Source organism: Hyaena hyaena, unplaced genomic scaffold (assembly GCF_003009895.1).
Source record: "Hyaena hyaena isolate Hyena2069 unplaced genomic scaffold, ASM300989v1 scaffold_21, whole genome shotgun sequence".
Taxonomy (NCBI): domain Eukaryota; kingdom Metazoa; phylum Chordata; class Mammalia; order Carnivora; family Hyaenidae; genus Hyaena; species Hyaena hyaena.
Window position 1 is genome coordinate 3,245,368 of NW_024080653.1, and position 13,943 is coordinate 3,259,310.

Genomic DNA, 13,943 nt, shown 5'->3' on the forward strand with positions numbered 1-13,943 from the left:
CACAATCTTATGGGTTCCTGGGTCTGACCCGCATGGGCTCTGTGCTGACGGCGCAGAGCCTGCTCGGGATCCTCTGCCTCCCTCTCTCTGCCCCGCCCCTGCTCTGGCGCGCACACCTCCCTCTCTCTAAAAAATAGACGTTAAAAGAAAAAAAAAAACCAACCACCTCTGCTTGAAAGCTCAAAACCCTCTAAGGGGAGTTCCGAGTGGCCTGAAGCAAAACCACATCAATCAGCGGGTTACAGTCGGAGGGCACTTCCTACACCCCCGGCACACAAACCCTCACTTCATCCCTGCACACAATCCACGCGGGAAATGATGAGATCCACGGCCACCAGCCCAAGCCTGGGCCACACGGCCCCAGAGAGGACAGAGGGGGGGCTCTTCTGTATCCGAACTCCTCAAATTTAGGGGCTTTGAAAATGTGTGTGTGTGTTCATTCGTTCATTCCTGGACGCCACCCTGGAGGCTCGAGTGGAGCCCCAGAAAAACCAGATTTCTTAAAAAAGAAACTCGCCCAGGTGATTCTGCAGACGAGCCAGGGAAGGGAACCACCATGTTCAGCCCAGTTCACTAGATTAGGAGCTTCAGAAGGGCAGGTCAGGCCACGCCCTCCGTTCACCTTCCCAGGACACGCGCCCACTCCAGCGATGCCAGGTCTCCAGGGGGGACTGGAAAACGCGTGGCGCAGTTACAAATGTGGATGTCTAAAAGTCAAAAATTCAGGAAATATTCAATTCCTGTTTTTTTGTTTTTTGAGCACTGATACCATGATCCCGGCCTCTTATCCAAATAGGTTTTTACAGATCAACAAAGAATGCGATGGCATATTACTAGTGTAAATGCTTTCTCTTAAGGCAAACAAACAAATCCCGCTATCCCACAGACTGTGAGACTTTTAAATAGAACTAAAAAGTTAATTTTATACACAATGTACCACATCCCCATCTTTCTGAAAGTTATACAGAACCCAAGGAAGTCTGATGGCATCACTTCTCGAAATCACAAACCACCCAATGTGAGCATTATTCAGCCACCGTCATTCTCCCTGACTGTCCCGAGGCCGGGAGCCCGGACCTTCCTTGCCTCCGTCCATCCTCACCGGCCCCGTGCTGCCTCCTGCCCCGGCCGCCCTGTCCCCAGTTTGGTTTTGGTTTCTGGGTCTGGCTTGAATCCTTACAAAGGCTATAGAGGTTTTCTTTCCACACACACACACACACACACACACGTGAATTGGTAAAATATATACTTTTTAAAATAAACAGGATACTTCATGAACAGCCTGTTTTTTCACTCCGTCTTCCACGCCTGTACACACAGCTCTCCTACTGTTCGCAGTAACACAAACACCCCCCAGGGCGCCGGAGCGTCTCCTTACTGAGGGACAGTTAGCGGTTTCCAAGTTCCAGCTCTCGTAGCAACGCTCTGGCGCACGTCTGCGTTCACGGGTCAAACCTCCTGAAATTCTAATTTTCTCCAAGTGCCACCCAGTCTCACAGGGACTGTCTCCTCAGTCCTGCTGAGGACAATCCAGGCTGAGATCAGGAGAGGTGTAACCTACTTTTGTGCGGAAAATCAACTGACCTCAGGGATAAGACAGAGAACTAAAACTGTGCAAATGTCCTAGAGCCTATAAAATCCCCTTTAAAAATCAAAACGGACTTTTGAGTCTCTAGCAATTCAGGTTTTACTATAAAGATGTGTTATTTTTATAATTTTTTAAAGCAGAAGTTTAAATTCCTCTTAGTAGAATGCTATAAATACACCCATTCAGGTGCTTAAAAGAATGGGAGCTTCAGAAGGAACACTGGTTATTAAGCCAAAAATTTGGTTTTGCATCCTTGAGATCGATCTGGGGTGGAAATTAAACCACAGGAGCCCCTGGGACGAATCTGTGCACAAGTACCAGCACCTAGCCCACTCCCCCCGCACAATGAGATGCCCAGTGACGTGAGGAAACAGGCAGATGTCTAGGAAAATGATCACCAGATCATGGCATGCCAACATCTCTGTCTAGAATAATGACCTCCTTTTTCCTATCAAGCACCATGGTTCAGGGATGTTTCCATTACCTGGGACCAGGGAAAATTCCCCTTACTCTCAAAGGAAGTACAAAAACATTCCTAAGAATTGGCAGCAACAATAGCTGTCTGGCCGAAGACGTCCTTTGTTCTGGGAACCTGACGACACGCGGGGCCGCGGAGGGGCAGGGGCAGGACGGACGGGCAGTGTCCTGCTGCTCTGCGCGCGCTCCCCTGCACCTTCGGATGAGGAATGCTCTTCCAGACCCAGAAGCGCTCACCACAAAGTCTGTATCAATGCCACGGTCCTTACCGTCCACGTGGAATGCTGCCCTCACCAGACACGCCCAGTGACAAAAGCCGTGGGCCATCCTAATCCCGGGAATGTGCGGGTCTGTTAAACCACCTGGCAAAGGGGAGCTGGTGCAGGCGGAGTGAAGGCAGCTCATCAGCTGTCCCCACGACGGGGAGATGACCTCGGAGCGTCCAGAGGGCCCGGTGTAACTGCCAGGGCCTCGGACGGAGGAGGAGGAGGCAGGGGACTCGGGATCAGAGTGATAAGAGAGGGGATAGAGCGGAGCAATAAACGCCTGCTTTGAGACTGAGGAAGGGGTCAGGGGCCAAGGGATGCGGGCAGCCTCCGGAAGGTGAAAAGGGCAAGAAAAGAATCTCTCCGGGAGCCTCCAGAAGGATCTGGCCCTGCTGATACCTGGGCTTTAGCCCAGTGAGACCCCTTCTTGTGGCTCTCGAACCATAAAATAACAAACCTGTGTTGTCTGAAGCCAGTTAATGTGCGATCGTTTGAGCAGCGGCCACAGAAATGGAGTGAAGCCACAGCTCCCGCGTCCCCGGCACGCAGGGGCGTATCCAGAAGGGACCCCGAGTCAGAGCGGCTTTCCACCACCATGTCCAGCTGCTCCTGACTGTTGAATCCTGAGGAAAACTCGGCAACCCATGTCTAGTCCTCATCAGGCATTTGTGAAACACGTCAACACGTGCTGGAATAAAGTGAGCTCACACCACCAGTCACGCCGCTGTAGAGCGCAGGGGCCCCTCCTGAAGGGCTTCCTTGCCACACTCATCTTTCAAGAACAGAATAATCCTGTTTCGTCTAAACGTTCCTTTTTTAAGACTTGTATGGAAATCTGGGAATGCATGGAAAGGACTTCCATAACCCAGCAGGAACCGGGCCCCCAAACAAAGCACGGGACAAGGGAGGACCGAAGTGGGGCATCTTACAAGTGGGAGACAGGGCCACATCCTAATTCCACCTGCACCTCGCAGGCAGACACTGGCCACTTCAGTGTCGTGGTCACCTAGTCCGACACAGGCGGGGAAACGGCGCGGCTGGAGCAGCTCCTCCAATGCCCCGCAGGAGCCGGCAAGGGCCTGGTATCTGGGGCCCGACCCACAGGTAACGAGAGCGGGGGGGCGGAGCTTCCCCTTCTGGGGGAGGAGACAGCGCGTGGTCACGTGACACAGGCAGGTGTTCTGGGGGCGGGCGGAGGCTGGCGGGCAAAGGCGCAAACCCCGAGGAAGTCAGGGCGGAAAGCATCCGCAGTGGAGCCTGGGAAGGACCAGAGCGAGGGCCCCTGAGTGCAGGCGGGGCAGGAGGCGGAGATCTGTGGGGGCCAGACCCCGGGGGGCCTCTCTGACGTCAGTAGCCGGAGCACCGCGGACACGGCCAGGGTCAGACCACAAAGTCCAGGGTGCAATCCCTAGTTATTAGAAATCCGGGAAATAATCTTCCAATTACAATCCTAAGAATCCTCAAAATTCCATTTCTTCCACGCTTTGTCTGGGCACAGAGGGAAATCACTGAAGGTCTTTGTCAAAGTTAATGAATGGGCTGAAGAACCGTGGCTTCCACATCGGGACAGACCACGGGGACAAGGGAGAAGCGCCCTGGGGGATGGGGTGGGGGGTAGGGGGTGGCCACCAGACCGGCCACCAGGAGCCGGGGAGGACGGCTCAGGTCACCCAGGAGCTGTGCGCCACCTCCTTCTCCATCCAGGGTGGCCCTGACAGGAGGGTGAGGGGCTCCGAGTGGAAAGCAGGAGGCATGCCCCGAGCCTCCCGTTATCCTGAACCACAGGCCCCTTGTGGGAGCTTCTAGGGATGGCTCGTGAGAGCTGAGTGTGCAAAAGCCGATTTTTAACACTTCTTCAAACACAGCACTCAACGGGCATTCTTGTGTTATGGTTAGGAATCCAGGCTCCAGAGTCTGTTTCCGAACCCGCAGGGCTGCAGCCTAGCATCGGCACCCTGGGTGACCCCTGCAGGGGCCCTGTTCAAACACCAGCCTCCCCCCGGACATGAGACAAAGCCGCCAAGTGCCAGCCTTGTGTGGGAAGACGCTGGAAGATACCCTGTCGTTCACCGGAAGAAACCCTATTCTTCAACAGCGTTCTCCTATTTCACTGTTGAAATTTCTTTTCTCAATAGCCTTTTATATTTCATCATGAGGGCGAAAAGGCAGGGAGTGGCATGAAAAGGTCCCTGTGAGTGGCTGACAGGGGGGCTGCGGTGCGGCCCGTAAGAGGAGGGGTTACTTATGTTAACCTTCGCCTGGTTACCTGACTGGCTGCTCACTGCTGTTCGGGCTGCCCAACCACAAGGGAGTCATCAAAGGTCAGGCCGTGACAGCCCCGCCACCACACCAAGCCCGGGTGACCAAAGGCCGTGGGAGGGAGTGTGACCTCTAAACCAACGCCATCCAACAGACGAGGAGGAAGAACGGCCTCTCCTGGGGAACCCTACAAACTCCTCTAACTTCCGTCCTGAAATTCACAACGGGCTCCCTCGATCTGAATGTGCTTAATAACCCCCAACGTAGGTTTTCACTACAAAAGTACCCAAACTATATCAAGACACAGAACTCTGCACCCCAATTCCAGGAGACACACAGAAAGCTGGGAAAACGTATACAAAGCACAGAAGGAACAGAGAAGTGGAAAAGGGGATCTGAAATCATGGGAAATAACAACAAGCAGGCAAACACAGCAGAAGTGACTTAAAGTCTGCAAATCTGGCCGCCGCCTGTCAGCGAGGGCGCCTTACACACACGGTGACCTCTGATACCCACTCCCTCAGGGGGGACGGGCAGGCTCTGTGCGCCTCCCACACAGGATCACCCTGAGGACCAAATAGGAACTCGGGCAAAGTGCCTGGCAGTGAACTCGGTGGAGAGCAGGCCACTAACCACTGCTGTGCTCCGGAGTGCCCCATCTCATCTGATCCCAGAGCTAGGCGTTTTCTCCGGAATTCTCTCTCCCCCCAAAAGCAAACTGAAGACCGGAACCTTCCAGACTCCCCCAGCAAATTGTTCACATCTCCGTCAGAGTTCCTGTTGTATAGTCTTGAAATCTTCAACATGTCAACTCCACTATGAGCTTCCTGAAAGCAGGCCGGTACTTTAAAATTCAAGCAAACAGGGGCGCCTGGGTGGCTCAGTTGGTTGGGCGTCCGACTTTGGCTCAGGTCATGATCTCGTGGTTTGTGGGTTTGAGCCCCATGTCAGGGTCTGTGCTGACAGCTCAGAGCCTGGAGCTGCTTCAGATTCTGTATCTCCCTCTCTCTCTGACCCTCCCCTGCTCATGCTGCCACTGCCTCTCTCTCTCTGTCTCTCAGAAATAAATTTTTTAAAAAATTTAAAAATTTTTAAAAATAAAATAAAATTCTAGCAAACACCCTGACACCAAGAAGATAACGAAAAAAATGTCCAACAGGCAGATAGATGGATGGGCAGCAGATGCCAAGAAAGAGAATGAATCAGATGTTTTCCCAAGCTTGACTAACTGGGGTGACAGGTAACACTGATAAACGTCGGGGGGAAACTCACAAAGGAAAGTCTGGAGGGAGGACTGGGCTGGAGAGGACAAATGCCTTCGGACACGCAGAATCTGAGATGCACACATAAGGTCAAGGGGAACGTCCGGCGGGCGGCTGAAAATGCAAGAATTCAGCTGGAAATCAAACTATCCTCTTAATTTCAGCCCCTGGGGCTGCGGGAAGCCGTGTCTCAGGGAAGCACAGAACTTAGAGTAACTTAAGCTAACAGGTGTGAACACACAGGTGGCTGGGCAGCCGCGGGTATAAACGCCCCTCAGACAGAACGAGCAGCAGCCCAGTCCTGCCAGAGGCTTACAGCGTGCCGTGCGCAGGTGTCATTCTAGACTGGCTCATTTTCAAAACGTGTATTAAAAAGAGACTATAAAGGGGGCGCCTGGCTGGCTCAGTCAGTGGAGCGTGGGGCTCCTGACCTCAAGGTTGTGAGTTCGAGTCCCACGGTGGGAACAGAACTTACTTTAAAAAAATAATAAGAGTCTATAAAGAGGCTCAGTAGCCCCAAATCAAACCAAAAGTCTCTCCATTCCATGTCACCTCCTGGCTGCCACCCTCTCTGTCCAGACAGCCCACTCACCTGCAAGGCCTCCTCCTCAGACCTGGCTCTGGCCGGCCTTTCAACGGTGGGCACGACACGGCACCCAGAACCACAGCCTCGGCCCTCTCTCAGTCGGCGGGCGTCTCCCGGTCTCCCTGGGCGCCTCTCTCACGGCGGCTCGGCGCGGCTCTTGAGCTCCAGCCCCGCATCCTACTGTCTAAGCAGACCTTCCACAGCAGGTGGTCTCCGGAATCCCCACGTTCCGCTCAGTTTGTCCAAAACTGAGCACTGCATGCACCCGAGGACTCTCCGAGCAGTGACCGGAGACGGCAGCCTGGTGCTCACCCGGAACCCTGTTTACCCGCCCTCCCCCCCACCGCAGCGCCACGTCTCTCCCAAGCCCTGGGGACCAGATCCCATGACTGTAGGTCCTGGGCGGATCTTGAGTTTCTGCCCCTTTGGCCCACTCTGCCTGCCTCCACTCGGGTCCCCCTCCACCTCACGGGATGGCCGCGGCGGCTTCATCTCCCCGCTGCCCCCGGGAACCACACCGGGCAGAGGAGTCTTTCTAAAAGGCAAGATGACCACCATGAAGTACCCCAGTTCAAGCCCCAGGCTCCTTGTGGCTCAGAGAATCGAGTCTCTGGGAACACACAGAAGCCCTCCGTGGCCCTGTCCTCCTCCCCAGGGCCTGACTGTGGCCTCCTGCTGCCCGGGCACAGACAGGCCCGTGCCCCTCACCTGCCGGCCCGGCTGGCTCTCCTTGCCTGACAGGTTATTTCTCTGCCCCAGGAGTGAGCACTAACTAGGCCTCCGAACCCTCATTCCGCAAATGTCGTCCGCCCTGCCTGGTTCGCCCCCCACCTCCAGGCAGCACTGCGCCATGTGCTTGCGCAGGGCTTTCACACCCGCCACACGCACTCTGACCCTCGTCCTCGGGGCCTCCCCGTCAGCCTTCTAGGCTCCAAGCATCCCTGACAACAGGGGCTGCTCGGTGTGGAGTGCTCCCTGCTGCTGGCTGACCAAGGGAGCACTTCCGAACGGCTCGCCCAGACAGGCCTACGGCAGCGCGGCTGAGAGGAAAGCTTTTTTAATAGCAGGACACCGATTCCATCCTCCGTGGAATGACATTAATGACAGCATGGACTGTAACAGCGCCAGAGAAAGGCACTCCTCTGAAATGGAAACTTTGAAGACCAAAAAAAAAAAAAAGCGCAAAACAGGAAAAGGCTCTGATAAGGAAGGCCATGCCCTGACCTCCGTTAAAGGAGCCAGGCAGCACAGAAAGCGGCTCACAGCCACCTCGGCGGCAGCAGAGACAGAGGTGCACTGTCACAGCATCCTGGATGAGGCAAGGTAACGAAAATCCCCTACCCAGCCGTCAGCCGGTCCCACGCGCTTGCAGTCAGAGCAGAGGGACCAGCAAAACATCATCACCAGCAGTTTCAGAGGATGTGGGACTCGCTTCTTGAACATTTCTAAATAATTCTCCACCCCCTCCAAGCCTCTATTATTGCAACTGAAACTAACCAACAATAATTAGAGGGACGATCAAGAGGCAGCGTGGCGACGAAGCCAATGGACAGGTTCCGGCACAGTGCTCGCCTCCAGGAGCCTGCTGTCCGAGCTTTCGTGCTGCGGGGCGAGCAGGGAAGGGGCGGACAGCAGCGGCCACAAGGCCCCCGGGCTGACGCTTCGACCTCTGCCCCCTCGCCTGCCCGCATGCTGGCCTCCTCCTCGCCCCCTGACCTATGTGTGCGCTCACCCTAGCACCGAAAGGCACTCTCCTTCCAGGCCTTTCTGTAGGACCGCCTGATGTTGATTACAAAAGAAAAACACAGAAGAAAAACCCATCTGGCAAGACTGCTTGTGATTAACATGTGGGACACTCAGAAACGGACACGTATGAGCCTTAAGATCCCGCAGACCGTCCCGTGTACCATAACCCGGACCAGTGAGAGCCACCTAACATGATTTCTCCTCTAAAGGAAACATTTGTATTTGGCCAGAGGACAACAGATGGGTTGGGAGACCTTCAATCTTTAGGAGAAAACTCAGGTGCCCTTGGGGATCTCAGTTGGTTAAGCATCTGACTCTTGATTTCAGCTCAGGTCACGACCTCACGGTTCGTGGGTTCAAGCCCCACATCGGGCTCTGCATTGGCATTGTGGAGCCTGCTTGGGATTCTCTCTCTCCCTCTCTCTCTGCCCCCCTCCTCTCTCACTCTCTCTCAAAATAAATAAATAAACTCTTTCGCATAAATAAGAGAAGAAATGAAAAGAAAGGTAAACAGGTAAATACCACCATTGCTCAAAGCCTCACTCCAACCTCAGTCAGAATGTACATTTATTTTCCCCAGGCTGAAAACATCAAAGTAGAGAAAAACAGTCATTTCACTTGTTTGAAGTCAAAAAAAAAGAGTTAATCTCAGTTTAGTAAATAAAGAAGCCATCATCCCCCACACACACACAGGTCATGATACACAAATGTGCAAAAGAAATGGTTTTCAACTGCGCTAGAGATCAATAGATTTAATGAGGTGCCATTTTATAACCATTAGTTGTTTTTTTTTTTTGTAAAAGCTTTCAAATGCAAGCCCTCACCACTGGCATATATTCACAGTGATTCTCAAATATAGTCCTCTGGACATCACTAGGAATGGGCTACGTTGGTACAGCCCTTTGGAAAGCAAACTGGCACTGTGTACCAAGAATTCTAAAAACGTTTATCCCCTCTGACATGTTAATATCACCCCCTGGAAATCTACCTTAAAGACCACAAAATGTATAATTACGGTAACCCTATGTTCCAGATTTCCTAAGAAAACCCTGACTCTCATACAACTGCATTGTTTCCCATAAAGGCAAATCACTGGGAGTGTGACTAAATTTGAGAACAACGGAAGACGTCATTATCACTGAAAACCAGGGACAGCTGGTGTGGCACAGGGTCCCCCCCCCCCCCCCCCCCCCCCCCCCCCCCGCTGTGTACAGAGGGCTGCTCCTGGTTCCGTTCGGTCGGAGAGCTCAGGACAAAACTTCATCACTGAGTATGAACTTGGGCCGCACAGAACATGTTCAGTTTCTTCCCTCCGCGGCTGCTCAGGTGCCTCTGCTGGGTCCCCACCCCACACACGCCTGCTCCGGAGGCATCGGCATGAGACGGCCGCTCTCCCCCGGACGCACGGGGCTCCCGCCCCCTCCCACAGCAGCGCCCCTGCGCACCACGGCCCACACCGCATTTCACCTTCTGATGGCAAGTCAGGCCCTGGCCAAGGTCAACATGTCCACACTCTCACAGAAGCTTACTTCTTAAAGGCCGATTCTCCCTCGAGTCGAAGCTAGGGGCACGTCTGAAGCTAATAAAAAGCAGTAAGAGCAGGAGCTGTGTTCGAGAGGTAAAGGCCGATATCGGCGCCATGGGTTCAAAGATCTTAAGCGCATCTGCTCAGAAATGTGATTATCTTGTTGGGGGTGTGACACAGAATCCTCACCACCAGCACTACCAGCGTCCCTACCGGATGGCCCTGCCCACCTCTACATCACAGCCTGTCCTGAGAGAGAGATGGACAACATACGGGGAACTCGGAGCCGCAATTCCTGGGTTAGAACCTCCTGAGGACCGAGCTAAGGACCCTCCAAATAGGCACATTCACAACAACTTTCACATACGCTTTCGGGAGCGCCCCAGACGCCCGCTAAGAGGCAGCCTGCGGGTTTACAACATCTGCTCAAGTTTAGAAGTGGCCAGGGGGAATGCTCACAGAGTCTTCTCTCGGGCAGGGTATCTATGAAGGCAAAAATCCCTCTTCCTCCTGCAGAGAGAACTATGACGTCCGCCAAGAATAGTGACCTAAGAAGAAAGCGTGACCCTTAAAAAAGAAAAGTCCCAATTATTTCACAGTGTTTAGAAAGAAACTGTGGGGACAAAGATCAACCAGCCACAAGCAGTGGGGACATCCTCCTTCGAATGTCAATTAAGCTTTTAGAAAATCACCAATTCCACAGTTTTCAAAGAAAACGAAGCCTGAAAGGGACTTCTGTTGAACTCCTCCTGCCCCCTGCCCCCCGGGGCCGTCACACTCCAGTGTTTCCTACCACATGCGCTGTGCGGAGCACGCGGTACCTGCCAGTGAGTTAAGAACCTCTGAATCGGGGCGCCTGGGGGGCTCTGTCGGTTAAGCGTCCGACTTTAACTCAGGTCATGACCTCACAGTTTGTGGGTTCAAGCCCCGCGCCGGGGTCTGTGCTGACAGCTCAGAGCCTGGAGCCTGTTTCAGATTCTGTGTCTCCCTCTCTCTCTGCTCCTCCCCTGCTCATGCTGTCTCTCTCTCCTTCTCAGTAAAAAAATAAATAAATAAAAAGAAAAAAGAACCTCTGAATTAACAAGGGGCTCCCGGGAGGGTCTACAGGAGGAAGGGCTTCTGAACTTGAAGGTGCGGTCACCAGGTCTACAGAACACCAGAGTCCAGAGTCAGAAAAGACCATTCTGGGGGCACCTGGGGGGCTCAATCAGTTAAGCATCCGACTTCGGCTCAGGTCATGATCTCGCGGCCCGTGAGTTCGAGCCCCGTGTGGGGCTCTGTGCCGACAGCTCGGAGCCGGGAGCCTGCTTCCGATTCTGTGTCTCCCTCTCTCTGCCCCTCCCCAACTCGTGCTCGCTCTCTCTCTCTCTCTCAAAAATAAACCTTAAAAAAAAAAAGAAAAGAAAAGCTGTTCTGTTAGTGTTTTAAATTCCCTGTACTCGAACGGGAAGACTCTAAAACTCCTCCTCCTTCTTCAGCATGTTATAAACGAGTCCTGTTCCAGAAGTTTTTCATGCCAACATGGCAAGAAAATCCTGATCCTTTCCCGGAGTCACAGTGTTAAAAACAGCACCAGCGCTCTAGGCTAACTCACGGCACGACAGAGGTTTTGGGTTCTCAGGGGCTGTCTGGGCAGGCATTTCATGTGCTTTACGCGGCCGCACTCCACGTGCTCTAAGAAGAGAGGTCTCATCCCGCAAGGTAGGTGCTGCAAATCCTAGGAGGGGAACCCACACTCTGGGGACGGAGATAACCCTCATTGTCGGAGATTCCTATTCTTTGTAGCCATTAGGTACTTTCTGTGTGGTGAACCCTGTGGGCGGGGAATCTTCTTTAATTCGACTTTTTTGGTTCCTCCAAAATACAAAGAAATGCCAATTTCAACTGTGTAAAGGGGAAGAGTAAACTTCTTTCTCATCTTTACCGTGTGGTCAGCAGAACAGCGGCCCCCAAAGACGTCTGTGTCGGAATGGTCAGAACTGATGACTCTGTTACCCCAAGTGGCAGGCGTGGGATTGCCCTGGCGATTAGGACTGGGGGGGGGAGGGGGGCAGGTAATCCCAAGGGCCCCGAAAAAAGAGGCAGAGAGGAACAGAAGAGGCTACCTGCTGGCCCTGAAGATGAAAGGTGCCCCCGCCAAGGAATTCTGGTGACCTCTAGAAGCTGAAAAAGGCAAGGAAATGGACACTTCCCTAGAACCCCCCAAAACGGAAGGCCTTGATGGCGCCCAGTGAGACCCAAACGTGGACTTGTGACCTCCAAAACTACACGAGAGCCACGAGCTGGTGCTAACCTGGTGCCGCTGCCACAGGACACCAACACACCCGCTTCCATTTACTGCCCTTCCAAGGACCGGCGCGCCGCACGCCTGTTGGCACAGCAGCCGCCGCATTAGAAGCAAGCGGACCAAGGCTTCCCGCCCCGCTGGCCGGGTCAGAACACTCGCAGGGGGCACGGAGAAAGCCTGGCGGAACCCCGGGGTTGGCACACATTCAACGGCGGGCGAAGGAAGAGAAGACAGCAAGCAAAGCTGGAGAAGCTTCTCCGGTGCGGAAAGAGCAGCCAGGAGGGGCGGGGAAAGCCTCTGGGGCCGGCCAGCGGGTGATATTCCCCCCAGTACTTGGACGGTAACTCGGGGACATCTGACGGTCGCCGTCCCCAACGCGCTCCGCGCGGGAGGCCGCCGGCGGTCTGGAGAGCAGCTGCGCATTCCCCGGCGCGCGGCCCGGGGTCAAGCTGCGGGTCACCAGCCCCCCAGTTCCCCCGTCGACAGCCCCACCGCGCCTTCCTGTAAATAAACACGAGACACCGGCCCCGACGCGGCGGCCGCCCCAGGCCCGGCCCCCGCGAGCCACGCGGCACCGTCGATGCGGGGCACCCCGCGCCGCCGCCGGGACCACCCAAGTTCGCCCCCCGTCCTAGCTGCCGTTCTTCCCGAAATGCCTCCCGAACAGTGTTACTAAATTCCCAAGGAACCCGCGCGAGCCCCGCAGTTTCAAGCTCTTTGAGGGGGTAAGGGTCGCCGGAGGGCGATGTGGGAACTGTCCAGGGGGGCGCCGCGCAGGGCGACCGGTCCCCGCGCACCCGCGGGAGCGCAAACTTGGGTGTTCCCGAACGCGCGGCCGGGCTTCGTGGGGGGCGGGCACAGCTCGCGGGCGGCCGGGGGCCGGCGGGGGGGCCGAAGCCCGACCGACGGCGCCCGCTCCCCGCGGCCCGGCCGCAGCGGCGCCCCGGGGCCGCCCGTGAGGGCTCCTCGCCCGCGAACAAAGACGCGGACCCGGCACACAACTTGCGGACCCCACAGAGGCCCGGAACTAGGGGGACGCGGCCGCCGCAGGAGGCACCGCGCCACCCCGGCCTCCGGCCCCCGAACCCCGCCGACCCCCGGGCTCCAGTCCCGCACCGCCGTCCCCGCGAGGCGCCAGCCCCCCGAGCAGCCTGAGACGCGGGGCGGACACGGCAGGAAGCGCGGGAGGGGGCGCTCGCCCGGCCGCGCCGCGGGCCGTACTGACCGTAGCTGTCGTCCTCCTCCATGGTGCCGGCGCCGGGCCCCGCCGCTCGCCGCTCGCGTCCCGCCGCGCCTGGCCCGGTGCGCCTCGGCCCCGCTCGGAGCCCCGCCCCCGGCGCGCGCAGCCGCCGGCCCCTCAGCTCCCGCGGGGCGCCCCCCCCCCCGGCACGCGGCCGCCGCCCGCACGCGCCTGCGCACGCGCGCCCGCCCGGGGCCCGCCCCCCCCCCCCCCCCCCCCCCCCCCCCCCCCCCCCCCCCCCCCCCCCCCCCCCCCCCCCTGCGCACGCGCGCCACCGGGACCCCGGCCCCCCCCCCCGCCCCCCGAGCCCGAGACCCCGCCCGCCGCCCACACACGCGCGCGCGCACCCCTCGGCACGCCGCCAACTCCAGGCCCGCGCCTGCGCACGCGCGCACGCCCGGGCCCCGCCCCCGGGCCCCGAGGCCCCGCCCCGGCCGCCTCCGCGGGCCCCGCCTGTTTCGGGTTTCGCAAGGGCGGCGGGGCGTGCCCAGCCCACGGCCGGCGGGAGGCCGCCCACACGCCCAAGGTCGTGTCCGGCCACTGAAGGGCAGGGTGGTCCTCGCTGACGTCAGCCCCGAAGGTCATGCCCGCCCCGGCCTGCCAGGGAGGGCCCTGTCCTTGGCCGGAGGCCGCAGAGCATTCGAATTCACTTATTTATGTGCTCCGAACCTTAGCCCCCCGAGTGCCATGACTTCACTCTGTTACAC

At 56.7% G+C, this 13,943-nt stretch overlaps 1 protein-coding gene across 1 annotated transcript in view; it reads right to left on the minus strand.

Annotated features, from left to right (window-relative positions):
- CYTH1 (cytohesin 1) overlaps positions 1-13,301 on the minus strand; it is a 73,616-nt gene extending 60,315 nt beyond the window's left edge. Inside the window, exon 1 of the mRNA XM_039226577.1 lies at positions 13,222-13,301. Coding sequence (XP_039082508.1) covers positions 13,222-13,243 — 22 coding nt within the window. The 5' untranslated portion in view covers positions 13,244-13,301. The remainder of the gene's footprint in view (positions 1-13,221) is intronic.
- Positions 13,302-13,943: the final 642 nt, after the last annotated feature.